Below are 24,548 nucleotides of genomic sequence, written 5' to 3'. Positions count from 1 at the left end.
TCAGGAGAGATCCAGGGCTGGGACAGCCGGGGGATGGGCACAGGCCCCCCTGACCCCATCTCCTCTGGCCAGATGTTCAAGGAGCGGCGCTGCAACACCCAGGCAGAGCTGCTGGCTGCGGGCTGCCGGTGGGAGAGCCTGGTGGTCATGGAGAGCAGCTTCGAGATCACAGAGGTGCCCGGAGTGGGGGTCAAGGGAAGCGGGCTGGCCCATGCTCGAGTCCGGCTGTCTACAGGGGTCCACCATGTCCGCTGGCTGGGCTGAGAGGCTCCCTATCAGATCTCTGGAGTGACCCTCCAGCCTCCCCTGTCCCCTCCCCTGGACACAGGACACCCAGATCAACATGAACCTGCAGCGCAGCCAGGTATCGCCCCAGGGGCTACGGGTCCGGCTGCGGCCTGGCGAGGAGCAGCACTTTGAGATGAAGGTGTTCGAGCCCGAGAAGAGCCCGATGGACCTGTACATCCTCATGGACTTCTCCAACTCCATGTCCGACGATCTGGACAACCTCAAGCAGATGGGGGAGAGACTGGGTATGGCTGGGCCAGCACAGAGGACAGTGGGGTGGGGAGCGGAGAGGGTGGCCTCATCTTGCTGGCTGGGCCCCCGCTCGGAGGACCTGGGCTCAGGATGGCTACAGCCATGCCACGAGGAAGGATAGGATATCTGAGCCCCCCAAGAATTCCCTCCCCTCCCATTCTGAGGCAGGGGTCCCAGCCAGACCCCACTAACCACTCGGGACTTCGGAAAAGGCCCAGCTGGGTGGGCAACAGAACCATCTGGCCCCTACAGGGAGCATACCCGGGGCTGTGGGCCAAGACTCTGCCCCAGCTCTTCTCCAGTCCCCTGGCTGCCCCCTCCCTTGCTCCATGCGTGACTCTGCCCCCCACCCCGAGTGCCATTTCCCGCATCTGTGGACAGGGAGAAGGGCTACTGTGAGCCTGAACTGATGTTCACACGCGAGGTATCGGCAGGAGGTTATTTTCCGTCTTCCTCCTTCCCGAGCCTGCCCCTGGCCCCCTCTGCTGATTGGGGGGTGTTGGGGCTCAGTCATCCCCTCTTTTTCCTGTTGAAATCCAGCCCAGGTCCTGAAGACGCTCACTGATGACTACACTATCGGATTTGGCAAGTTTGTGGACAAAGTCAGTGTCCCTCAGACAGACATGAGGCCTGAGAAGTGAGTGGCAGAGGGGCACATGGGGGGCTCCATTGGTGAAGCGTCTACCTTCGGTTCAGGTCATGATCCCGGGGTCCTGGGATGGAGCCCTGCGTCAGGGTCCCTGCTCAGTGGGGAGTCTGGGAGTCTGTTCCTCCCTCTCCCTATGACCCCACCCCTCGCTTGCTTGCTCTCCAATGAATAAAAATCTTTCTAAAAAGTAAAATAAATAAAGTGCTCGCTTCGGCAGCACATACACTAAAATGGGAACGATACAGTGAAGATTAGCATAGCCCCTGCACAAGGATGACAACGCATATTCGTGAAGCGTTCCGTATTTTTCATTTGCTTCCAGACTGTGGTAGACCATGGGTGTCTGAAAGCACAGATAAGGGGGGGGACTTCTGTATATTAAATCATCACATTGTGCATTTTAAACATGTTACAGCTTTGTCAGTTCTACCTCAGTAAAGCTGAGAAGAAAGCCAAGTTGAATAAATAAAATGAAATGAAATAAAATAAAGTAAAATAAAATAAAATAATAAAATAGTCTAAAAAAAAAGGACTGAGTGACTGAGTGATCAGGTGTCCCAGCCACAGGGCTCACCTCCTCTCAACCAGGGCACTTACAAGTGTTCTGGTCGAAGCAGGCCAGTGGGACACTTTTAGAGAGGGTGGACACAGGATGGGCACAGGGTCTTCTCCCCTGACTCTGTCCCCCTCTCCCTCCGCCTCTGCCCAGGCTGAAGGAGCCCTGGCCCAACAGCGACCCCCCCTTCTCCTTCAAGAACGTCATCAGCCTGACAAACAACTTGGACGAGTTTCGGAATAAACTGCTAGGGGAGCGGATCTCAGGCAACCTGGATGCTCCTGAAGGAGGTTTTGATGCCATCCTGCAGGTGGCCGTGTGCACGGTGAGTGTCAGGGACAGCCCTGCCCACCCACATCAGGGCTGTGCTTCTCTGCAAGGGCATGAGCTGCCCACTGGCCGGCTCTGTTGCCAGGCAATGACCCCCAGGCCCAAAGACAAGTTCAGACCCTCCAGGGAGCCCTCAGTTACAAGCCAGGCTGAGATGTGCTGGGATCCAAGGCCCCCCAGCCTGAGCAGTCAGTCTGCTTTTGTACCAACCAGCAAAGCAGATGTGAATTCTGGGGTTCTGGAATCTTCCATGCCCTGAAGCCAACCTACCCCCAATCTCCTTGCTAATGCCAGTCTTCGAGGACCCACAGTCTCCAACTGCACTGGGCAGCTGAAGAGGGTGGTTTTTACGTGCATGGTGATTTTTTTCATTTTTGAAAATAATATACCTATCAAATAAACAATTTGGAAAACAGAGAGCAGAAATTGCCCATAATTTCATCACAACCAGCCAGCCAATCACTTGGTACCCCACCAGCATATTTTGCACACTTTTCCTTACTTTATATAGCTGAAATCAGTATACTTATAATTCTGAAACTTACTTTTTCTTTAATTAACACTATCACAAGCATTTTCACTTGTAATACATAGTTTTCCAAATTATCCGTATATTTTTCTAACTGCCATGCACAGCTGTATCTATTTTAACTGGTCTTTTCTTTCTTTCTTTTTATTTATTTATTTATTTGTTCATTTGGGAGAAAGAGAGAGAGCACAATCAGGGAGAGCTGCAGAGGGAGAAGTAGAAGCAGGCTCCCCGCTGAGCAGGGAGCTTGACGTGGGGCTCCATCCCAGGACCCTGGGACCATGACCTGAGCCAAAGACAGACACTCAAAAGACTAAGCCACCCAGGTGCCCCTAACCAGACTTTTCGTTCACCAGTTGCATGTATGCATTTTCCCATGCAGTTGAAATATTCCCACCAGGGCGCCTGGGGGGCTCAGTCGTTAAGCAGCTACCTTTGGCTCAGGTCATGGTCTCAGGGTCCTGGGATCAAGTCCCGCATGGGGCTCCTTGCTCGGCGGGAAGCCTGCTTCTCCCTCTCCCACTTCCCCTGCTTGTGTTCCCTCTCACTGTTTCTTTCTCTCTGCCAAATATATAAATTTAAAAAATCTTTAAAAAAAAAAATCGATGAAACAAGATGGGATCGGGAGGGAGACAAACCATAAGAGACTCTTAATCTCACGAAACAAACTGAGGATTGCTGGGGGGAGGTGGGGGAGGGATGGGGTGGTTGGGTTATGGACGTTGGGGAGGGTGTGTGCTATGGTCAGTGCTTTGAAATGTGTAAGCCTGATGATTCACAGACCTGTACCCCGGGGGCAAATAATACATTATATGTTAAAAAAAATGTTTTTTTTTAAATCAAATTTAAAGAAAGAAATATTCCCACAGAGTAACTATGAAGCCTTGGGAGGCCAGTCAGATGACACTGGCTCGGGTCTCGCGTGGTGACCATGTGTGCACAGAGCCCGTCCGCATCCGTCCTGATCCTGGTCGCGGCTTTCTGCCACCCACGGGCTGTTGGTCACATGGTCCCTGATGGGAGCACCTGCGGCTCAGCTGAGCTCGTGCTGGGTCCTGTTCTCTCTATCACACTCTGCACTGAGACCTAGGTCCTCAGCAGGCGGCCTGCTCGATGGGCCTCCCCACTCCTTGTCGTTCCCAGAGGGACATTGGCTGGCGCCCCGACAGCACGCACGTGCTGGTGTTCTCCACCGAGTCCGCTTTCCACTACGAGGCAGACGGCGCCAACGTGCTGGCGGGCATCCTGAGCCGCAACGACGAGGCGTGCCACCTGGACTCCTCGGGCACCTACACGCAGTACAAGATGCAGGACTACCCGTCCGTGCCCACCCTGGTGCGCCTGCTGGGCAAGCACAACATCATCCCCATCTTCGCCGTCACCAACTACTCCTACAGCTATTATGAGGTGCGGGGCTGAGGCCGCCCCGGGCCGGAGGGGGCAGGAGGGGGCTGCGCGGGACTTCTCAGACGTCCCCCCCCCCTTCCAGCTCCTCCTTCTTTCCTTCCCAAAGCCTTTGGCTGCCCCAAGGGTGGACCCCGATGGGAAGGGGAGTTCAGGTGCCCATCCCCCTACCCCACTCCCAAGCGAGGAGGGGTGAGGAGGGCAGGCTCCAGAGCACACCAGGCCTTCAGGGAAGATAATGGCAAAGCTCCTGGCCGCATTCAGTGAGGTGAGACTTGTGGAGGGCTTAGCCCCGGGCTGGCACTCTCCCCCGCAGAAGCTGCACACGTACTTCCCCGTCTCCTCGCTGGGAGTGCTCCAGGAGGACTCCTCCAACATCGTGGACTTGCTGCAGGAAGCCTTCCAGGTGAGGCCCGAGCGCGGCCCCGGTCGGAGACCTTCAGGGGCAGGGCTGGAGGAGGCAAAGTAGGCAAAGGATGGCTCAGGCGGAGGTTGAGAAGTAGGCCAGGCATGTGAGGAAGGGCTCTGCTGTTCCCTGGGGACCCTGAGATGCCCCCCTCTTAGCCTGGCCCCAAGTTCCTGCGGGCTCTGCCACCCTGACCCCCCACCCAGTCCACCTCAGTCCTCCATGCGGAGTGGGGGCAGCCCAGCCAGACCGGGCCAGAGTGGGTGAGCCCAGGCTCCCCCTCCCAGACCGCTCATTGCTTGTCCTCCTCCAGCTCATTCGTTCCAACCTGGACATCCGGGCCCTGGAAAGCCCCCGAGGCCTGCGGACAGAGGTCACCTCTGCTATGTTTCAGAAGACGGACACTGGGTCCTTTCACATCACGCGGGGGATACCGGTAGGCCTCTGTGGGGTTTTGGGTAGGGGAGGATGGGCACAAGGCCCTGCAAAGGGGGTGGGGGTGTCTGCCCGAGCAGGGGTCAAGAGCATCGCCTTTATAGGCTCCTGGCTGACCCTTGATCTCGGGGTCATGGGCATAGAGATTACTTAATAAAAAAAAAAGATTGGTTTAAATAATAATAATAAAAAAGAGCGGTGCCTTCCGAGTCAGACAGGCCTGGGTTCGAAGCCCCCTGGGTTAACCACTTGGATGACCTGGGCGCCTTTCTAGCTTGTCCTCTTCTGCGGAATGAGGATTAATCACAGAGCTCGGAGGGCTGCCTGGAGGAGGGAGTGGGCCACAGGTGCCTCTCATCAACGTCCATGTGGCTGGGGTCTTTGCAGGGCACTTACCAGGTGCAGCTGCGGGCTATGGAGGCGGTGGACGGGACCCACGTGTGCCAGCTGGGAGAGGAGGACCGGAAGGGCACCATTCACCTGAAGCCCTCCTTCTCCGACGGCCTCTGGATGGATGCCGGCATCATCTGCGACGTGTGCCCGTGTGAGCTGGTGCGATGCGGCCCCGCCAGGCGGGAGGGAAGGGCTGGCCCCCTGCCCAGGGAGGCCCCGAGGGGTGAAGCAGAGCCTCTGGGGGGCCGCATCTGCCTTGCGGGGTGCCCTGAGGGGCAGAGGCAGCGGAAGGGTCCAGGGGCCCTGTGACACCCGCCATGATCTCCTTCCAGCAAAAAGAGGAGCTTTCAGCTCGCTGCAACTACCATGGAGACTTCATGTGCGGGCACTGTGTGTGCAGCGAGGGCTGGTGAGTGCGCGGGAGGCCCCGGCCGCTGCAAGGCTCTGACGTCGGCCGCACGGTGGACGCCCGGCTGAGGGCGGGATGGCGGGTCACAGAAAGGCTTGGAAAGGGTCTGGCCCCATAGTGAGGTGACTCCAGCTCAAAGTGCTTCGAAACGCGTAGACATAAAGGATGTTTCCGGGAAGAGGTGCAAGTATCAGGACAGTGGTGGACAGCAGAGTGTGGGACTGGCTGATGGGGACAGACACGAGAGGGACCCTTGCTTTTCACTCCATCCCGCTGTGGTAACCTTCTGAACCATGCGTACATGGGATCTGATCAGAAACAAGCTCATCGGGGCGCCTGGGGGGCTCAGTGGGTTAAAGCCTCTGCCTTTGGCTCGGGTCAGGATCTCAGGGTCCTGGGATCGAGCCCCGGTATCAGGCTTTCTGCTCAGCAGGGTGCCTCTTCCCCCTCTCTCTCTGCCTGCCTCTCTGCCTGCTTGTGATCTCTGTCTGTCAAATAAACAAATAAAATATTTAAAAAAAGAAAAGAAAAGAAAAGAAAGAAAGAAACAAGCTCACCGTAAGGGTAGTGAGGGCTTTTAAAGCTACAAGACACTGAACAAGCCCATGGTGACTTGAGGAAGGGACACTGGGAGGGTTTTGGGAGGGACCGGCGTTTGGGTCTCAGCTCAGGCAGGCACTGCTGTCTGTGTGACGTGGACCCTCGGAGGCCCTCTCAAAGCCTCAGCTTCCTCATCTGTATAATGGGTCGGCAAAAGCCCCAGCCTTCCTCTGAGGCTGTGGGGAAGTAACTGGCTCCTTCCGCAGGAGCGGCAAGACCTGCAGCTGCTCCACGGGCTCGCTGAGCGACATAAAGCCGTGCCTGCGGGAGGGCGAGGACAAGCCGTGCTCCGGCCGCGGCGAATGCCAGTGCGGCCACTGCATCTGCTACGGAGAAGGCCGCTACGAGGGTCCATTCTGCGAGTATGACAACTTCCAGTGTCCCCGTGCCTCCGGGGTCCTGTGTAATGGTGAGCTCAGTGGCCCCTGTGGCCAGTGTTGGGGGGGCTCGGGACACCAAGGGCCACCTGGGTATCCTGACCCGGAGGGAGGGCCAGGCCAGGAGTCAGAATCCCCAAGTTTGGACCTAGCCCCTCTCGTGGCTCCCCAGGTGCCTCCCCTAAGTCCCTCCCAGGCAGGACCTCCCTCCCCTCTACAAACTTGATGTCCAAGGCCCCTGTTTATGCTTGAGACTCTCCCCCTGAGGTCCTGCCTTCTCTGCCCACCCTCAATGTCCAATGAGGGGGGGGGGTCCCAGTGCCACGACGGTCCTCCCTCTCCCAGGAGATGGCACGTTTGCAGCAGGCAGACCTGGGGTCCTGCGCCCACCATAGTCCCACGGGCTTTGTGCCTTGGCACCAGGGCTTCCGAGCAGGGCACGGAAGTCATACAGAGGCCCCAAGAAGGATTGGATGGTTGAATGGGGGAGAATCAACAAAAATCCAGCCCTCACATGCTTACTTAGCCCCAGCCATCTTCTTGCCCCTGGAGGTCAAGCCCTTGCTTTCCTACCTCTCCTCCCTTCTTGCCTTTGTCTGTCATGTTTCCCCTTCAGTCCTCCACGTGGGAGTGGGTTCAAAGAAAGGAAAGGAGAACTGGCTGTATCTGGAGGAAGGCAGACATTTGGCACAGACAGAGCTGTGGGAGACCAGGGGAGGTAGAGGCTGCTGGAGAAGGAGGCAGGACCAGAATGCGGGGCTGTGGGTTCCAGTTCTAGCCGGGTCCCAACTTTTCTTAAAGGGCCAGAAAGGAAATACTTTTGGCTTTATGAGCTCTATGGTCTCCGCCACGACTACTCAGCTCTGCCACTGTAGCAGAAAGCAGCGATAGACGATATATTAACAAGTGAATGTGGCTCCATTCCAATAAAACTTCAGCAGAAGTAGGTAGTGAGTTGGATTTGGCCTGCAGGCTGTGGTTAATCAATGCTTATTCTGGTTTAAGGATAGTAGACTTCATCCTTCGGCAAAAAGGGAGTTATTGGAGGGTTTGACTTCATTTTCAAGCTATTTGTATGTTAATCTTGTATCCAGCCACTTTCGTAAAATCACTTATGAATGGGGCACCTCAGTGGCTCAGTCAGTTAAGCATCTGCCTTTGGCTCAGGTCATGATCTCGGGTCCTGGCATGGAGTCCTGTGTTGGGTTCCCTGCTCTGTCTCGCTTTCAAATGAAATCTTTTTTTTTTTTTTTAAAGATTTTATTTATTTATTTGACAGACAGAGATCACAAGTAGGCAGAGAGGCAGGCAGAGAGAGAGAGAGAGAGAGGGAAGCAGGCTCCCTGTGGAGCAAAGAGCCCGATGCGGGGCTCGATCCCAGGACCCTGAGATCATGACCTGAGCCGAAGGCAGCGGCTTAACCCACTGAGCCACCCAGGCGCCCCTCAAATGAAATCTTAAAACAAAAAAAAAGGGCATTATAACTTAGAAAAAATTTTTAAACACTTATAAAACTTAGTAACTTATCTGCAGGTTCTTTTTGCTATTTTGCAACATGTCCCTAATATATTTTAAGATTTTATTTTTAAGTAATCTCTACACCCAACATGGGGCTTGAACTTCCAACCCTGAGATCAAGAGTCCCACACTTCACTGACTGAGCCAGCCAGGCACCCCTTGTTCCTAACATTTGAAATAATGGAAGTTTTATTTCTTCCTTTCCAATACTTCCATGTTCTATTTCTTTTTTTTTTTTTTTTTTTTTTTAATCTTATTGCATTGGCCAGAACTCGTTAGGCGTTCTTAAACCAGAGAGGCACACAATTGGATTTGTGTTTTGGGATAATGACTCTGGCTGTAGAGCGGAAAGTAGAAGACAGAATGGAATCAGAGAGATGGCGGGAAGGAGATTCCAAGAAAGTGAGGAAGAGAGGGATCAGCCTCCGACTGGAGAAATCCCAGCTCGGGCTGAGCAGCCACAGGCCCTCCTGGGCAGAGGGGCAGCGTGGACTGCAGGAGTGAATGTGGCTCTCCTCTCCTCTCCCTCCCCACTCTCTGCAGACCGGGGACGCTGCTCCATGGGCCAGTGTGCGTGTGAGCCTGGCTGGACAGGCTTGAGCTGTGACTGCCCTCTCAGCAATGCCACCTGCATTGACAGCAGCGGGGTAGGCGGGGGCACGAGGAGGGAGGGCAGGGTGGCAGAAGGGACCATAGCCAGAATCACCCGCCCTCTCGGGCAGGGATGGGAGCACTGGTGCCTCACCAGGGCCGCCTCTTGTTCTAGGGCATCTGTAACGGGCGTGGCTACTGCGAGTGTGGCCGCTGCCACTGCAACCAGCAGTCGCTCTACACGGACACCATCTGTGAGATCAACTACTCAGCGGTGAGGCCCAGATCACTGGGGTGTGGTCATGGGAAACTGAGGCACCGGGCAGGGCCAACAGGAGGCGCCGAGCCTGATGACAGAGGAGCCGGCCAGGGGTGTGAGTTAGGCTAAGGGAGCCACAGTCCCCATCTCCCCTCCTCTCCCACCCAGATACGCCTGGGCCTCTGCGAGGACCTGCGCTCCTGTGTGCAGTGCCAAGCCTGGGGCACTGGTGAGAAGAAGGGCCGTATGTGCGAGGAGTGCAGCTTCAAGGTCAAGATGGTGGATGAGCTCAAGACAGGTGTGAGGCAGAGTTGAGGACGGGGCTGCTAATAACCTAGGCAGAGGGCGTCCGATGGGTAGGGGGTGTCACTCAGCTGGGCAGGGTGGTGGCGCTGGGCAGAGGGCTCACAATCCAGGTTGAAGTCATGCAGACCAGAGTGAGGGAAGCAATTGAAGACTGGGGTGAGGTCACAGAACGCAGACAGGACCCACAGACCCTGGCAGGAAGCCCAGCTGAGTGGGGACCGAAGAGTCCAGGGAGGGGGAACCTGGCTTAGGCGGGAGGCAGATAGCCAGGCTGGGATCTGAACACAGTAGAGGCACATAACTGGCCCAGGGGGGCGTACAGTCTCTTCTCCTCTGGGTCAGATAAACATTCTAGAAGCCAGGTTCCTGAGTGACGCCCAGGATGGGGAGGAGGGGGCACAGACTGGCAGCCTTTAGATGCTCCTGGGCAAGGACAGGGCAGCGCCCCAGCTCGGCCTGGCTCTGTGCTCCGGACCTTGCGTTCTCCTCCCCGGGAAGGGGCCTCCCCCCCACAGTGGGCACGGTGGGCCCCAGGGTGGAGAACGCCTCCCCAGGCCTGGGGTGCCCTGCTCACTGTCCACGGGCACAGCAGAGGAGGTGGTGGAGCACTGCTCCTTCCGGGACGAAGAGGACGACTGCACGTACAGCTACACGGTGGAGGGCGACGGCGCCCCCGGGCCCAACAGCACCGTCCTGGTGCACAAGAAGAAGGGTGAGCTGGCAGCCGGGGCCGGCGGGTGGCCTGGCAGGCTCCAGTGGGGAGTGGGCAGTGCCCCCCTCCTTCTCTTCCTCCCCTGCCTCCACAGACTGCCCACCCAGGTCCTTCTGGTGGCTCATCCCTCTGCTCCTCTTCCTCCTGCCGCTCCTGGCGCTGCTGCTGCTGCTGTGCTGGAAGTACTGCGCCTGCTGCAAGGTGGGGGCTCCTCGGGCCCGCCCCCCGCAGGGGGCCCTGCTCAGCTTAGGGGCCCCACCCCCCACCGGGTCCCCACTAACCCAGGGGTTCCCATCCCCCATGAGGGGCCCCATCCCCTGCCAGGGTCCCCACTTACCCCAGCCAGGGTCCCCACCCCCGCCAGAGTTCCCATCCCCCACCAGGTTCCCACCTCCCACCAGGGTCCCCCCTTACCCCAGGGGCACCACTCACCTGAGGGCCCCACCCCACCAAGGTCCTCATAGGTGACAGAGGCCAGGTGAGCTCACGTCTTCTGCCTAGCTCTAGTGGCCTCCCCCACCCCAGCCCTTTGCCTCTGCCAACCATCAGTGGCCGGGACCTGAGACGACTTGCTCTCAGGTCAGGCACGTGTGAAGGGCCATGGGAGCCGACAGGGAAGAGAGGGCCTTGCCCGCCGGGAGCTGATAGTCTCACTGGTCAGAAGAGCTAAAAAGGCAGGAAAGCATGGAGCAGGGCCCAGCACAGAATACTGAATTGTAGGAACAGAGAAGACACCGTGTAGTAGCCCGAGGATTGTGGGATATTAATGTATATTACAGAGAAAAAGACATCTACGATCAAGTACATTTGAGAAAGAGGCTTCTTCTCTGCAGGACATCTCAGAGCCTTTGATCTAGCTATATGCATAGCGAAACACTAAGAGTGGCATGGGGAATGACATCAGTGCTTCTCCAATGGATTTGATCATAGATCCTTTACTTAAGAGACATTCTGGCAGGACCAGGGTCCCGTGGCACAAACTTTGAGAATCCTCTGCCCCCATCACCCTCTGTACTCACTCAGTATGCTCCACACCTAGACCCCTTCAACTTCTGTGATATCCTGGTGTCTGGGGAAGGCACTGTTGCCCCACTGGACCATTGGCATGGAGAGGGGGGTACCTGGAGGGGCTTCCGTGGGCCGAGGCAGCTGTCCCAGCCCTTATCCACCCCCCCACCCTGTCTTCTAGGCTTGCCTGGCACTTCTCCCTTGCTGCAACCGAGGTAATGGCCCAGCACCTGCGGTGGTGGCAAGGGCTCTGACCGCTCCTTCTCCTGGATAGGGTCGAAGGGAAGTAGGGGCTGAGTCTGGAACAGAGGCAGGTGGTCTGGGGTCCCACCCAGAGTGGGTGTGGTGGGGAGGGTCTAGGGGGAGGCCCCATGTGGAGGACCCCGTCCCGCAGGTCACATCGTAGGCTTCAAGGAGGACCACTACATGCTGCGGGAGAACCTGATGGCCTCGGACCACCTGGACACGCCCATGCTTCGCAGTGGGAACCTCAAGGGACGGGACATGGTCCGATGGAAAATCACCAACAATGTGCAGCGGCCTGGCTTTGCCAGCCACACCTCCAGCACCAACCCCACAGAGCTGGGTGAGGATGGGAGCTTGGCACCGTGGCTCCCGGCAGTGTCCCTGGGGCTTGGGGCCCAGGGCCCATTCCCCACCGTCCCAGGGTTCCAGTCACAGCATTCCTGTTCTCTCTGGGTGTTGGGTGCACACAGGGGCTTGGCTTCGACCCTTCCTGATGGGGCTCTGGACCTCAGGATCTCGGCCCGCCGGCCCCCCCGCCCCCACCATCTTAGCATGGAGGGTCTCCCAGGGTGCCTGCCACGCGGGGGGCTGATGACCCCCATCCCTGCCTGTCCCTAGTGCCCTATGGGCTGTCCCTGCGCCTCGCCCGCCTTTGCACTGAGAACCTGCTGAAGCCTGACACGCGAGAGTGTAACCAGCTGCGCCAGGAGGTGGAGGAGAATGTAAGGGCCAGAAAAGCTGATCTCTGGGCACGGGTGTGATCCCGGGAGAGGGAGAGCAGAGGCAAAGCTGCTGTGGAACCTGGATTTTTCCAAGTAGGAAAGAGGAAAGAGGGGCTTCCTTGAATATGTGCCCGGCCTGGGGTCATCCTATGAATGTTTCCAGAAGGGGACAAGGCAATGTGCAGGCCCCTGTGCATGTCCCTGGCCAACCATGCCCATTGGGCCTGGATGGTTCTGAGTAGGGAGGCTTACCCAGGGCCCCAGCCTCATGCCTTTCCTTGCCCGGCAGCTGAATGAGGTGTACCGACAGATCACAGACTCACACAAGCTCCAGCAGACCAAGTTCCGGTGGGTCCTGGGGGCCCAGGGAGAGTGGGGGGAGCTGCCCAAGCCTCCCACTCTAGGGGACACCCCCCAAGCAGGGCATGGATGCACCCCCACACTGTGCGGCTCACAGCCCCCTCTTGGTCCCCTACAGGCAGCAGCCCAACGCCGGGAAAAAGTGAGTTGAAGGCACACAGGTGGGGCAACCCCAGTTCAAGTGTCCTGCCCCCAGTTACCTGGTTACTGAGAACTAGAGCCCGGATTTGAGCCCAGCCTGTCTGACTCCAGCGCCCATACCCATAGCATCTTTTCTGTCCTGCATCTGCTCCTGAGAGCCTGCCTAAAGGGGGGTGGCTGGGAGGGTCTAGGGAGAGGCCCCACTTCGTAGATGAGGACCCTGAGGCTCCAGGGGGCAGAGTGGCTCGACTGAGGCTCAGGGTGAGGTGGCGGACCAGCCTGGGCCACCAGGACGGCCGGGTTCCAAAGACCCCGCACCTTTTGCTGCCAGGCTTCTTGTCCCACGCTGGGGAGAGGACAGGCAGGGGCAAGTGCCAGCATCGTGGCTGGCCTGACATCCCCACCTAACTGCCTGTCCCCGCCCCCGCCCCAGGCAGGACCACACCATCGTGGACACGGTGCTGATGGCGCCCCGCTCCGCCAAGCAGGCCCTGCTGAAGCTGACAGAGAAGCACGTGGAACAGGGGTCCTTCCATGAGCTCAAGGTGGCCCCAGGATACTACACCATCACGGCAGACCAGGGTAGGTGGGCAGGCTCCCCGCACCGCTCCCTTGGGCCTCCTACCCCACTGGGGCCCCCCGGCCGCTATCTGACTGCCCCCCGCCAACACCCACCCAGATGCCCGGGGCATGGTGGAGTTCCAGGAGGGCGTGGAGCTCGTAGACGTGCGGGTACCCCTCTTCATCCGGCCCGAGGACGACGACGAGAAGCAGCTGCTGGTGGAGGCCATCGACGTCCCCATGGGCACCGCCACCCTCGGCCGCCGCCTGGTGAACATCACCATCATCAAGGAGCAAGGTAGGTCAGGGCAGAGGGAGCAGGGGGCTTAGAAAGGGGGCTCTGGGAACCCCTGTTCCTCCTGGTGTCTGAGCAGAAATGGGGCCACGTCGCCTAGGCAAGTCACTTAACCTCTGTGAGCCTTGGTTTCTCCATCTGTAAAATGGGCATCAGGCTCCTGAGAGGCGTATGTGTCTGTTCATCGCTGCACAGTGTCTGGTCGTGACGCTCATGAGGGAGCTTCTGTTCTAACCGTCGTAGGGTGCTGGGTCCTCCTGAAGCTGCCACGTCCATCCTCCTGTTCTCCCGTCCCTTCTGGCCTCCGAACCTCGGAGGTTGAATGAATGTCCCTAGGATGCCAGGACAGCAGACAGGAAGGGCTGTGGGAGTTGGTTTTACCCACGCCGGTCCAGAGGGGACACACGGCGCCGCACAGGCGATGCTCTCGTTGTCTTCCCTACCTGCTCCTCGGGGAAGCCCGGGGTGTTGATGACCATCCCCCTGCATCCGGAGGGCCTGCTGGGGCCCTGAGCCCTCCTGCCCATCTGCTCCAGCAAACACAGGACTCCGGCCTGCTCTGCCCCAGCGCTCGGTCTCGGGGCCTCCTCTCTGGCTGTGCCCCTGCCTGGCCTCCTTTCTCTGCCCTGGAACACCCAGGATGCCAGTGCGACTCTGTTCCAGCCCCCTTGCTCTTCTCCGGAAGAATTTTCCACTCCCTTGCTCTGCTCTCCCCAGACGGCGGTGGGATGAGGAGGGCTGGGCAGGGCCAGAGGGCAGGTGGTTGTTGAGAAGGGGCCGCGGCCGGCCGGGTCGCCCTGACTGCCGCCTGGGTCCTTGCAGCCAGCGGGGTCGTGTCTTTTGAGAAGGCCGAGTACGCGGTCAGCGGCGGGGATCAAGTGGCCCGCATTCCTGTCATCCGGCGCATCCTGGACAATGGCAAGTCCCAGGTCTCCTACCGCACGCAGGACAACACGGCCCAGGGCAACCGGGTAAGTCCCCACTGTGGGGTCAGTAGCGTTTCCACGGTGCCCAGCGAGAGCAGGACATGGCCACTTGGCAGCAGCGGTGTCTCGCTCCCCGAAAGGGCCTGTGGTGCCTGAGGTCAGTGAGGCCCCATCACTGCCAGCGATACGTCTAGATCATTCATGTCTCCTTCCAACAAACCATCAAGGGTCTCAGGGCTGCCAGACCCTTCAGACTGAAATGGACTTCTCTATCTGCCCCAATCCTGGGGCTTTAGGCTTCTTTTTTTTCCCCCTTAAGATTTTATTTGTTTGTTTATTTATCTATTTATTTATTTGAGAGCGAGAATGAGCAGTGAGGAGGGGCAGAGGGAGAGGGACAAGCAGACTCCGTGCCAAGGACGGAGCCCAATGCGGGGCTCGATCCCAGGACCCTGAGGTCATGACCCGAGCCGAAATCAGGAGTTTGATGCTTAACCGACTGAGCCACCACCCCCAGGGCTTTGGGCTTCTAGATGTGGGATCAGAGGCCACATGGCCCCTGGGCAGACTCCCCAAGGAACTGTCTCAGTTTGCCTGGCAGGCCCTCCCAGGGCCAGGAGCAAGAGGCAACCCTTGAAGGCAGGGAGTGCCTGGCACACGGGCCCGGTGCCCTCTGTCACGGGGCCCGAGTCTCTGGGAAGAACCAAACCCAGGTGTTGCATGTGCTGTGTTGGCTTCCAGGTTTGTGTTTCTGAATTTATTATCAACATGTACAAGCTAAAAATATTTATACCAGCAGTTGACTCAGCGAGTAATAGAATGTGGTCTCCCTGGGCCCACAGGCCTGTTAGGCAAATGCAGGGGAGCATGTGCACGAGCTCCGGCTCCGGCAGGCTGGCCGCACCCTCTTCTGCCTTTTAGTCTCGAACAGTTCCCATCATCACTCTCGTAATCCCAGTGAAAGTTCCAAAGAATTGTAGGTCCGTAAGTTTTACTGAATACACCGTATTATTTAAGAGATTCTGGCAATCCTGTGTGCTTTTATAAAGATACTTGGTATTTATGTTTTTAGATACATTATTATTATTCCCCAACTTTTTATTTTGAAAAACTTCAAGCCTGCAGAGAAAAGACTAATAAAATCAGCACCCACTTACCCTTTACAGAGAGTCGCCAACTAATACTGGTTTTCTCCCTCTCCTTCCCTACAAGATGCCCGTACCTAGACACAGAATTATGCGTGGATGTAGGTCTCTTATCTGTAACTGTAGAGACCCAGGGAGAGAGAGTTGTGTTCCATTTCATTTTGTTTGACGAACTATTCAAAGTAAGCATGAAGGCTCCTGCTGAGAACAAGGCTATGCTACACAACGTTGTCATTACCAACTTTAAGAAAGCTCACAGTGTTGCATTATCTAATAACCGGTCCATATTCAGATCTCCCCTTGTTCACATGTCCTCACAATGTCCTTGATACCTCTTTCCCTCACCCCACTCTTTTAATTTGGTACAATTCTCCTGCTTTGTCTTTTGTGACTTTGACTTTGGAAATGTTCTAGCAGGGAACTCCTGCTTTCCTTAAATTTCCGTGAATTTGCCCCCTGCTGGGCCTGGGCTTGAAATGTTAGTTTGCAGCGCCACCTAGTGGTCACAGCGCACCCCAGTTGCAGCTGATGGCCCCATTCTACTACACTCCCGTTCCAGAAACTCAGGAGAGTTCTGATGCTTTGAATGCAGAAAGCTGGAGGGGTGCCTGGGTGGCTCAGTCAATTAAGCATCTGCCTTTGGGTCAGGTCATGGTCTCAGGGTCTTGGGATCGAGACCAGTGGCGGGTTCCCTGCTCAACAGGGTGTCTTCTTCTTCCTCTCCCTATGACCCTACCCCTGCTCTCTCTCTCTCTCTCTCTCAAATAAATAAAAGCTTAAAAAAAAAAAAAAGGAAAAGAAAAGAGAAAAGAAAGAAGAAAGCTGGAGCTGATGGAGGCATCCTACCCAGAAGGCAAGGCCTGGGGCCTGGTGGGATCCCAGACTTCAGAGCTACATTTGGGGGCAGGGGTTCCTCCTCCCTGGGTGGAGCCTGCCAGTGTGGGACTCTCTGTATGTTCACATCCCCAGCTCTGGGTCTTGGTTCAAAGCTCAGCTCTACCACAATTACCTGTGCAAACTTGGGCAAGTTTCTCCACCTGTGTGTGCCTCGGTTCCCCATCTGTGAACGGGGGACAGTAGTAGCTCCAACTCACAGCTGTGGGGGTCAAATGAGCTAGTATTTGTAGAGTGCTTGATGCATGGGGCGGGTTGGAGGGAGCAGGGAGGTGCTGTAGCAACATAAGCCATTTCGTGTCCATGTGGGGTGGTCTCTGTCGGATATACAAGATCAGGGTGGAGGGCCCGTCTGACCCTAACCCCACCCCACTCCCAGGACTACATCCCCGCAGAGGGTGAGCTGCTCTTCCAACCTGGGGAGACCTGGAAGGAATTACAGGTGAAGCTCCTGGAGCTACAGGAGATGGACTCCCTCCTGCGGGGCCGCCAGACCCGCCGCTTCCACATTCAGCTCACCAATCCCAAGTTTGGGGCCCGGCTGGGCCAGCCCCACTCAGCCACCGTCACCATTGGGGACCCAGGTGCGCCGAGCCAGGGATGTGGTTAAGCAGGTGCAGAGGGAGGGCTGGGGGTGGGGGGCCTCTTCACGGAGGCTGCCAGTCTTGGCAAGTAAAAATACAGGTCTGGGGGGACAGCTGTCCTCTGAGTGCTGGTGGGCAAGGGTGGGGGAGAGCCCCCTGGCGGCGAGGGTGGATTCTTGCCTCCATCAAAGAGGGGGTGGCTGGGCGCCTGAGTGGCTCAGTGGTTAAGCCGCTGCCTTCGGCTCAGGTCATGATCTCAGGGTCCTGGGATCAAGTCCCGCATCGGGCTCTCTGCTCAGCAGGGAGCCTGCTTCCTCCTCTCTCTCTCTCTCTCTGCCTGCCTCTCTGCCTACTTGTGATTTCTCTCTGTCAAATAAATAAATAAAATCTTTAAAAAAAAAAAAAAAAAAAAAAAAAAAAAAAAAAAAAAAAAAAAGAGGGGGTGGCTGAGCTGGCTGCCCCGCTCAGGCTTGGCTCCCTACAGACGAACTGGACCGGAACTTCACAAGCCAGACACTGGCATCATTCCCTCACCATGGTGACCTGGGCGCCCCACAGAACCCCAACGCCAAGGCTGCCGGGTCCCGGAAAATCCACTTCAACTGGCTACCCCCTCCTGGCAAGCCAGCAGGGTACAGGGTAAGGTGGAAGGCAGAGGGGTGTGGAGGGGGAGGCCTGGTATCCGCTGGGGACCTGAGCCACCTGCGGCCAGAGGGCCCCTGAGGTGGTGGAGAGGGCATGCTTGGCCCACCGGGGACAGGGGGAACCGCCATCTGCCCAGGGAAGAGGAAAGACCCATCCCTGACGTTTTCAGACATTTGCCCTCCTTCCCGGAATGTGGCCCCTCGACCCACCCCGGAGACACCCCAGTTCTGTCCCAGCCCTGTTGTGTGAACCTGGCAAGTCACCAATCGCTCGGTGTCTCATCTGCTCAAAGGGGACGATAAGAGCAGGAGGTCCGTGGAGGGACGAGCAGCTCTGGCCACTGCCGCTACCCACTGACCCGTTCCTCCCCCGGGGGCAGGTCAAATATTGGATCCAGGGTGACCCTGAGTCCGAAGCCCACCTGCTTGACAGCAAGGTGCCCTCGGCAGAGCTCACCAACCTGTACCCGTATTGCGACTATGAGATGAAGGTGTGCGCCTACGGGCCCCAGGGCGAGGGCCCCTACAGCTCCTTGGTGTCCTGCCGCACACACCAGGAAGGTGAGGCCACACCACCTGTGTCTGTCCCCGACTACCCTGATGCCCGGCTCTGCCCCCCTCCCCCAGCACCTCCCAGAACCCGGCCCTCCCTCTGCTGCTGCTGACAGCTTTCTACCTGTACTGCCCCCCTCCCTTGCCCCAGTACCCAGTGAGCCAGGGCGGCTGGCCTTCAACGTCGTCTCCTCCACCGTGACCCAGCTGAGCTGGGCTGAGCCCGCGGAGACCAACGGTGAAATCACGGCCTATGAGGTCTGCTATGGCTTGGTCAACGAGGACAACCGTAAGGACCTGGACCCCTCCAACCACCCCCCCCCCACTCCCCCCACCCCCTGGGGACAGCAGGAAGGGGAGGGGACAAAGAGCAGGAGGGAAGTTATGGCATCCCTGTGGTCCGCCCCCATGGCTGCCTGAGGCATCGTCAGGTTTGCGGTCAGGTTTGGGCTGGCCCCGTGCCAAGGCCAAGCGCAGAAGCACACAGGGCAGGTGGGGACAGGAGGCGTGAGACAGGTGTGCAGTGAGGTCGACCGATCAGGGGTGCCTTCCCATACAGGGAATCAGGGTGCCTCATTTTCGCATGGTTCTACTGGGGCCAAAGAAGAGTTGCCAGATTTAGCAAATAGAGGATACCCTGAGTTTCAGATAAACAATTACTTTAGCCCAGCTTATGTAACATTTTACTTGGCCGCATGGTTTATTTCCTCCCGGGCCTGGAAGGGTGGGGAGGGTGGGTAACCGCACCAATTTCCAAGACGAGGCAGTGAGGGGAATCAGCTCCACGGCCACCTGGTGCAGGGACCTCCTCCTTGTGCCCTCGCTTCTCCTTGGTCCGTCCCAGGGACGGGGAGCTCACCATCGCATACGACCTCTGGGCCTTAACGCGGGTCAGGCTCAGCACTCCCGGCACAGCCTAGTAGGGTGGAGAGCCGAGAGATCATTCCAGATGTCAGATTTGTTGCTCTTTAGCAGCCAAGCAGACCACACACGGCATCACCAGCTGCGTCCCACCTTTGGTGCATCCTGGGTTTCTAACCCACCCATGACCACTATTACAGAGACACTGTTATGCCTCTAATCCCAGGACTGATATGTATCCTGTCGAAAGCTCATTTCCGATGATTTCAGCCATGGCTTCAGCCTGCTGAGGTCTCCGCTGTGTCCTGGAATGCACCAGATGGCCCACCTGGCCGAAGGCATCAGGACTTTGGCGGGTGCCCCTCTCCCTCTCTCCCTCTAGCTGACAGGGTTGTGAGGGGTGGGCCAAGAAACAGTGCCCACCTTGGAAGCTAGAGACCTCCTCCGGGCTGAGAGGCCTCCACCAGCCATTTCTTTTAAAGCACAGTTGTTTGCTAGGGGCCAACACCAAGCTTATGAGGTATCATTTTCCAGAAGCCTCCTTTGGACCTCTTTGGAGATGGGGACCTTTTCTGGCCTCGTCTTTTGTGCCTTCTCTGGTTTCCCAGAAGCCTTCCAGCAGGGCAGACCCCTTCTTTTTTATTTTCTCTCTCTCTCTCTTTTTTTTTTTAAAGATTTTGTGTATTTATTTGACAGATAGACACAGCAAGAGAGGGAACACAAGCAGGGGGAGTGGGGGAGGGAGAAGCAGGCTTCCCGTTGAGCCGGGAGCCCGATGCGAGGCTTGATTCCAGGACCCCAGGATCAGGGCCTAAGCTGAAGGCAGACACCTAACAACTGAGCCACCCCACGGCAGACCCCTTCTTGGTTGGGCCTGGGCCTAAACCCGGAACTTGCCCTGAGCTACGGGGGTCACGTTCTCCTTTCTGCCAGGGCTGTGTGTCCACCCTTCTAGGTGCTGGTGGGTTAGGGTAAGGGGACCCCATGGCAACTGTGGTGGGTGTTGGGCCATCTCTGCCCTCAGCACCTGGGGTCTGGCGGTGGGCAACGAGGCACCTACGCCTTCACCGCCAAAACATGTGTCCAGTGGAGGTGCCCTGGACACAGGGCCATCGCAGCGCCAATCCTAGAGGTGACATTGAAGCCACCTTGAGTCTTGTCCTCGCTCTGCCACTTAAGGATGAGCCCTTCAGAGAGTCGGTGACACTTCTTGAAACCAGTCTTGCCCAGGTTCTCAGGGCTTGGCGTGACCCGGGATTCCCGCAGCTGCTTGCTCCCGGCTTGTCTCCTGTGCTCTCTCTGGGAAGTAAAGAGCCCACACGGGGGGCTGCTGCATCAGAGCGGGGCTAGGCCAGGCAGGAAGCTAGAATGACCCGTCTGAGGCGCTCTCCCTGCCCCAGGACCCATCGGGCCCATGAAGAAGGTATTGGTGGACAGTCCCAAGAAGCGGACGCTGCTCATTGAGAACCTTCGGGAGTCCCAGCCATACCGCTACACGGTGAAGGCGCGCAATGGGGCAGGCTGGGGCCCAGAGCGGGAGGCCATCATCAACCTGGCCACCCAGCCCAAGCGACCCATGTCCAGTGAGTGGGGGCGGGGAGCAGAGGAGGGGGGCAGGCGGGACAGAGGAAGCTGGGAGGCCAGGGCTGGGGCCCTGGTTCACCCCTCCCCCTTTTGCAGTCCCCATCATCCCGGACATCCCCATTGTGGACGCCCAGTGCGGGGAAGACTACGAAAGCTTCCTCATGTACAGCGATGACGTTCTCCGCTCCCCTGCTGGCAGCCAGAGGCCTAGCGTCTCCGATGACACTGGTGAGTGGGTCTGGGATCCGTGACAGCAAGTCTTGGGGAGGAGGTGGGGCGGTCCTTGGTGTCCAGAGAAAGCAAAGGGGCCAGTGACCACCGGGCATAGAGAGCAAGACCAGAAGCCCCTCTCGGTTCCACACGGGTATCAGCAGAGCCTGCCACTTGGCAGGTGCCCCGCTGGCATGGGGGACAGAGGGGACAAAGCCAGCGTTGCCCACAGGCAGTTGTGCACACATCTGTGTATAAGCACAGGCCAACAGACTTGCCGGGGAGCAGAGGCACCCACACACACGGGCCCATGCGGGAACACAGCCTCACACCTGGAAGGCTGTGCCGTGGACTCAGGTCATCCAGGCCACCTCCCAGGGACAAGGCCATGTGGGAGGTGGCAGGCATGGCCCCCTGCCCTGCCCTCCCCCCTGACTCCCCGCAGTGTGGGATAAAGGGCCCTCGGCTGGCCTCCCTGGCACTCAGTTTGAGCGCAGCTCCGCTGTGGGACATCAGATGGACTGCTCACCCTCTCTGTGCCGCAGTGCTCTGATCTGTAGTGCTCTGCTGCCGGTCATACCATGCCAGCAGTCACAGTCCTCCGGGAGTCCTGCTCTCTTCCATCTTTGCCCTGGCAGGGTTGAGCTTGGGCTTAAGGAACCCAAGCCCAAAGGTTGTGGGGGTTTTGAAGCTGTGAGAAAGCGCAGCAGGTATGAATCAGGTGCCCAAACTCAGGGCCTAACTCTACCTGGGACGCACTCTGTGGCTTCTGGAACTGTCCCTGGGAGGCAGGCAGGGGAGAGGTTACTTTCTCCAGTCCACAGATAAGAAACCGAGGTGACAGAGCTGGTGACAGAGCCAGCGCCACCCCGGGGGGCGTCTTGCCTCACCAGCCGCAGCCCTGGCTGCCCCAGCTCCCACGGAAGGGCTCCTCTTCCGCTCAGGGGCCGAGGGTCCCGGCCATCGCCTGCTGCGCGACCACCCGCGCCCCTCCCGCACACTCGGATTCCGGAGAGCCCGAGGACCGGCTCACGTCGCTGGTCTCCGCCCCGCCGCGCCCCCTCCCGCAGCCGCCCGCAGCCGCTGGCGGTGCCAACGCGGCCCTTCGTTGTTCCCAAGGCGGCGGCTGGAAGTTCGAGCCCCTGCTGGGGGAGGAGCTGGACCTGCGGCGCATCACGTGGCGGCTGCCCCCGGAGCTCATCCCGCGCCTGTCGGCCAGCAGCGGGCGCTCCTCCGACGGCGAGCCGCCCCGCGGCCCCCCAGACGACCGCTCGGACGCGGGCACGGGCGGGGAGGGTGGCGGCCTAGCCCGCGGCGCCACACCCAGGCCCCCTGGAGGTGACGGGCTTGCCCGGCCTGCCCCGACCCCGCACCCAGCTAGGCACGTTCCTTGGCTGCCTGGGCCTGGCCCGAGCCTCCTGTAGCCAGGCTGCCCAGGAAGGCTCCCCGCCGGCCTGGGCAGGTGCCGCTGTGCCAGGACGACCCCCAGAGCCAACGGACCCCTAAGGCAGGCATTTGGCTGGCCTCAAAGCAGGACCACCCACAGCAGTGTATGACCTCATAAGTCTGTTGTGTCCAGGGGACAGGCTGTAGTACCCAAGGAGACCCCTCAGAGGCCTGAAGGGACACAGGGCAGACATTTGCCACCCCACCCCCCAAGGCAGGGCTAACTACAAGGTCTCCTAGCTGGGGTCAGCGACCCTCAGACTATCCACACTGGCATCCTGAACACCAGCAGGACATGGGCTGTAGAAGCCTGAGTGGCCCCTTGGGACCCCACCAGGAACACAGACCTTCTGTCCCTGGTGGCCAAGGAAGGCTGGGTTTCTTTACGCCACCACCAACCACCCCCCATAGGTAATCCTAGGAATTCCCAGGGTAGCCTGCCCCACGGGGCTCTGGGTCTGGTACAGGTCTGTCCCCGTGACCCTGCTCTCCTCCTGCAGAGCACCTGGTGAACGGGCGGATGGACTTTGCCTTCCCGGGCAGTGCCAACTCCCTGCACAGGATGACTGTGGCCAACGCTGCCTACGGCACCCACCTGAGCCCGCACCTGCCGCACCGGGTGCTGAGCACGTCCTCCACCCTCACGCGTGACTACCACTCGCTCACCCGCACAGAGAACTCCCACTCCGCCACGCTGCCCAGAGACTACTCTACCCTCTCCTCCATCTCCTCCCACAGTGAGTGTCTGCCACCAGCCCTGCGTCTCCCCCGGACCCCTCTTCTCTTCCAGCTCCAGCAGGCTTGGGGTTCTGTTCCCGCCGCCCGTCCTCCAACACACCCTTCCCGCGCGCTCACTCTTGTTTTGTCCTGCCGCAGGCCTCCCTCCCATCTGGGAAGAGGGGAGGAGCAGGCTTCCGCTGTCCTGGGCCCTGGGGGCCCTGAGTCGGGCTCAGATGAAGGGGTTCCCTCCCTCTGGGGACTCACGGGACACTATAATCCTGGCTGGGCAGCCAGCAGCGCCCATCCGCCCAGGTAGTACAGGGGTGGCCACCCCGTGTCTCCACAGCTGTCCTGCTCCATCTGTCATCCATCTGCTCATTGCAGCCGTGCCCGTGCCCAGACCCAGCATCTCACCCTCCATTCCACCCCCATCAGTGCTGATGCCTCATCCAGCCTCTGTCCTTCCAGGGGCGCTGGGCTGGGGGAGGAGAGGCACCAGGCCAGTGGGGGAGGGCCATCTCACGGTGCTCACCCTCGAGCCCACAGCCACTCTGAGACGGGCGGGAGGGGCTGGGTGGCCTGGCCAGGGTGTGGCAGGGTGAGCGAGCTGCCAGGCGGGTGCTGAGCAGAGACCTGACAGCCCAGGGAGGTCAGGGGACAGAGGTCTCGCCCAGGGAGCCCCGCCACAAACTGACCATGGCCTCCCATCTTCAGACCCCCGCTTGGCTGCCGGTGTGCCCAACACACCCACCCGCCTGGTGTTCTCGGCCCTGGGACCCACATCTCTGAAAGTGAGCTGGCAGGAGCCACAGTGCGAGCAGGTGCTGCAGGGTTACAGCGTGGAGTACCAGCTGCTGAGCGGCGGTGAGGCACAGCTGCTGTTGCCGGGGCTGCGGGGGTGATGTCTTGCCAGGCTCAGCTCCGGGTCGGGACACTTCGGAGCATCCAGCTGGATAGGAATCCCTCCAAATCCCTCAAACGCTAATGATCCCCACCAGACTTTCGCAGTCTCTCTTCCATGCTCCTCACTGCCCTTCATGGCCTTCTCTCTCCGGAGTTCTCATCCACCTCCCTGGGCCTCTCTCCAGGTTATTCCCTCTGCTAGGTTTTGCCTAACAAGGCTTCACTGGCCTAGGGGACCTAGAGCCTCTGCTGGCATGGGAGGTGGGAAGTGGGGCTTCCCTGGGAAGACAAACTCACGGCAGCATGACCGGGGCCCATCAACAGCCAAAACATAGTGGAATTTTAGACTGCACTTATCCCTTGTATAGTGTACAACCTAAACAACCAACCATACCATACCAGGCTGATCCCACCTGCCCCCAAACCACAACTAATCCTGGGTGAGCGATGACTAGATCTTGGTGGCAGCCTAGGACAGGTGTGGGATCAGGCTGGGGCTGGGAATAATATTGCTCCCCTGTCTCCCACCCCCATCACAGGAGAGCTGTATCACCTAAACATCCCCAACCCCAGCCAGACGTCAGTGGTGGTGGAAGACCTTCTGCCCAACCATTCCTATGTGTTCCGTGTGCGGGCCCAGAGCCAAGAAGGTTGGGGCCCAGAGCGCGAGGGTGTCATCACCATTGAGTCACAGGTGCACCCCCAGAGTCCACTCTGCCCCCTGCCAGGTGA

General features: G+C 58.6%; 1 protein-coding gene and 1 non-coding gene across 8 annotated transcripts in view; both read left to right on the top strand.

Annotated features, from left to right (window-relative positions):
* ITGB4 (integrin subunit beta 4) overlaps nt 1-24,548 on the top strand; it is a 30,515-nt gene that overhangs the window by 4,698 nt on the left and 1,269 nt on the right. The window contains exons 4-37 of one of the 7 annotated variants that reach the window (XM_045085904.1): nt 73-174; nt 329-533; nt 1,081-1,177; nt 1,899-2,070; nt 3,748-4,011; nt 4,325-4,414; nt 4,728-4,850; nt 5,237-5,401; nt 5,575-5,651; nt 6,458-6,660; nt 8,690-8,793; nt 8,913-9,011; nt 9,165-9,294; nt 9,895-10,014; nt 10,109-10,215; nt 11,204-11,237; nt 11,417-11,608; nt 11,887-11,990; nt 12,280-12,338; nt 12,469-12,492; nt 12,925-13,073; nt 13,171-13,350; nt 14,170-14,318; nt 16,692-16,896; nt 17,381-17,535; nt 17,921-18,101; nt 18,244-18,381; nt 20,354-20,536; nt 20,634-20,765; nt 21,867-22,085; nt 22,694-22,930; nt 23,070-23,225; nt 23,628-23,777; nt 24,356-24,544. In XM_045085904.1, the coding sequence (XP_044941839.1) occupies nt 73-174; nt 329-533; nt 1,081-1,177; nt 1,899-2,070; nt 3,748-4,011; nt 4,325-4,414; nt 4,728-4,850; nt 5,237-5,401; nt 5,575-5,651; nt 6,458-6,660; nt 8,690-8,793; nt 8,913-9,011; nt 9,165-9,294; nt 9,895-10,014; nt 10,109-10,215; nt 11,204-11,237; nt 11,417-11,608; nt 11,887-11,990; nt 12,280-12,338; nt 12,469-12,492; nt 12,925-13,073; nt 13,171-13,350; nt 14,170-14,318; nt 16,692-16,896; nt 17,381-17,535; nt 17,921-18,101; nt 18,244-18,381; nt 20,354-20,536; nt 20,634-20,765; nt 21,867-22,085; nt 22,694-22,930; nt 23,070-23,225; nt 23,628-23,777; nt 24,356-24,544 (4,894 nt within the window). Of the gene's footprint in view, nt 1-72; nt 175-328; nt 534-1,080; nt 1,178-1,898; nt 2,071-3,747; nt 4,012-4,324; nt 4,415-4,727; nt 4,851-5,236; nt 5,402-5,574; nt 5,652-6,457; nt 6,661-8,689; nt 8,794-8,912; nt 9,012-9,164; nt 9,295-9,891; nt 10,015-10,108; nt 10,216-11,203; nt 11,238-11,416; nt 11,609-11,886; nt 11,991-12,279; nt 12,339-12,468; nt 12,493-12,924; nt 13,074-13,170; nt 13,351-14,169; nt 14,319-16,691; nt 16,897-17,380; nt 17,536-17,920; nt 18,102-18,243; nt 18,382-20,353; nt 20,537-20,633; nt 20,766-21,866; nt 22,086-22,693; nt 22,931-23,069; nt 23,226-23,627; nt 23,778-24,355; nt 24,545-24,548 lie in introns of all 7 variants that reach the window. The other 6 variants (XM_045085903.1, XM_045085905.1, XM_045085907.1 and 3 more) reach the window with 6 other exon arrangements.
* LOC123393551 lies at nt 1,391-1,498 on the top strand. Its single transcript, XR_006608381.1, has one exon. It is a non-coding gene; the product is annotated as a U6 spliceosomal RNA (small nuclear RNA).

The sequence above is a fragment of the Mustela putorius genome, unplaced genomic scaffold, assembly GCF_011764305.1.
Source record: "Mustela putorius furo isolate JIRA1106 unplaced genomic scaffold, ASM1176430v1.1 tig00000873_pilon_pilon_pilon, whole genome shotgun sequence".
NCBI classification, from domain to species: domain Eukaryota; kingdom Metazoa; phylum Chordata; class Mammalia; order Carnivora; family Mustelidae; genus Mustela; species Mustela putorius.
This window is presented reverse-complemented; position numbering and strand designations above follow the sequence as displayed.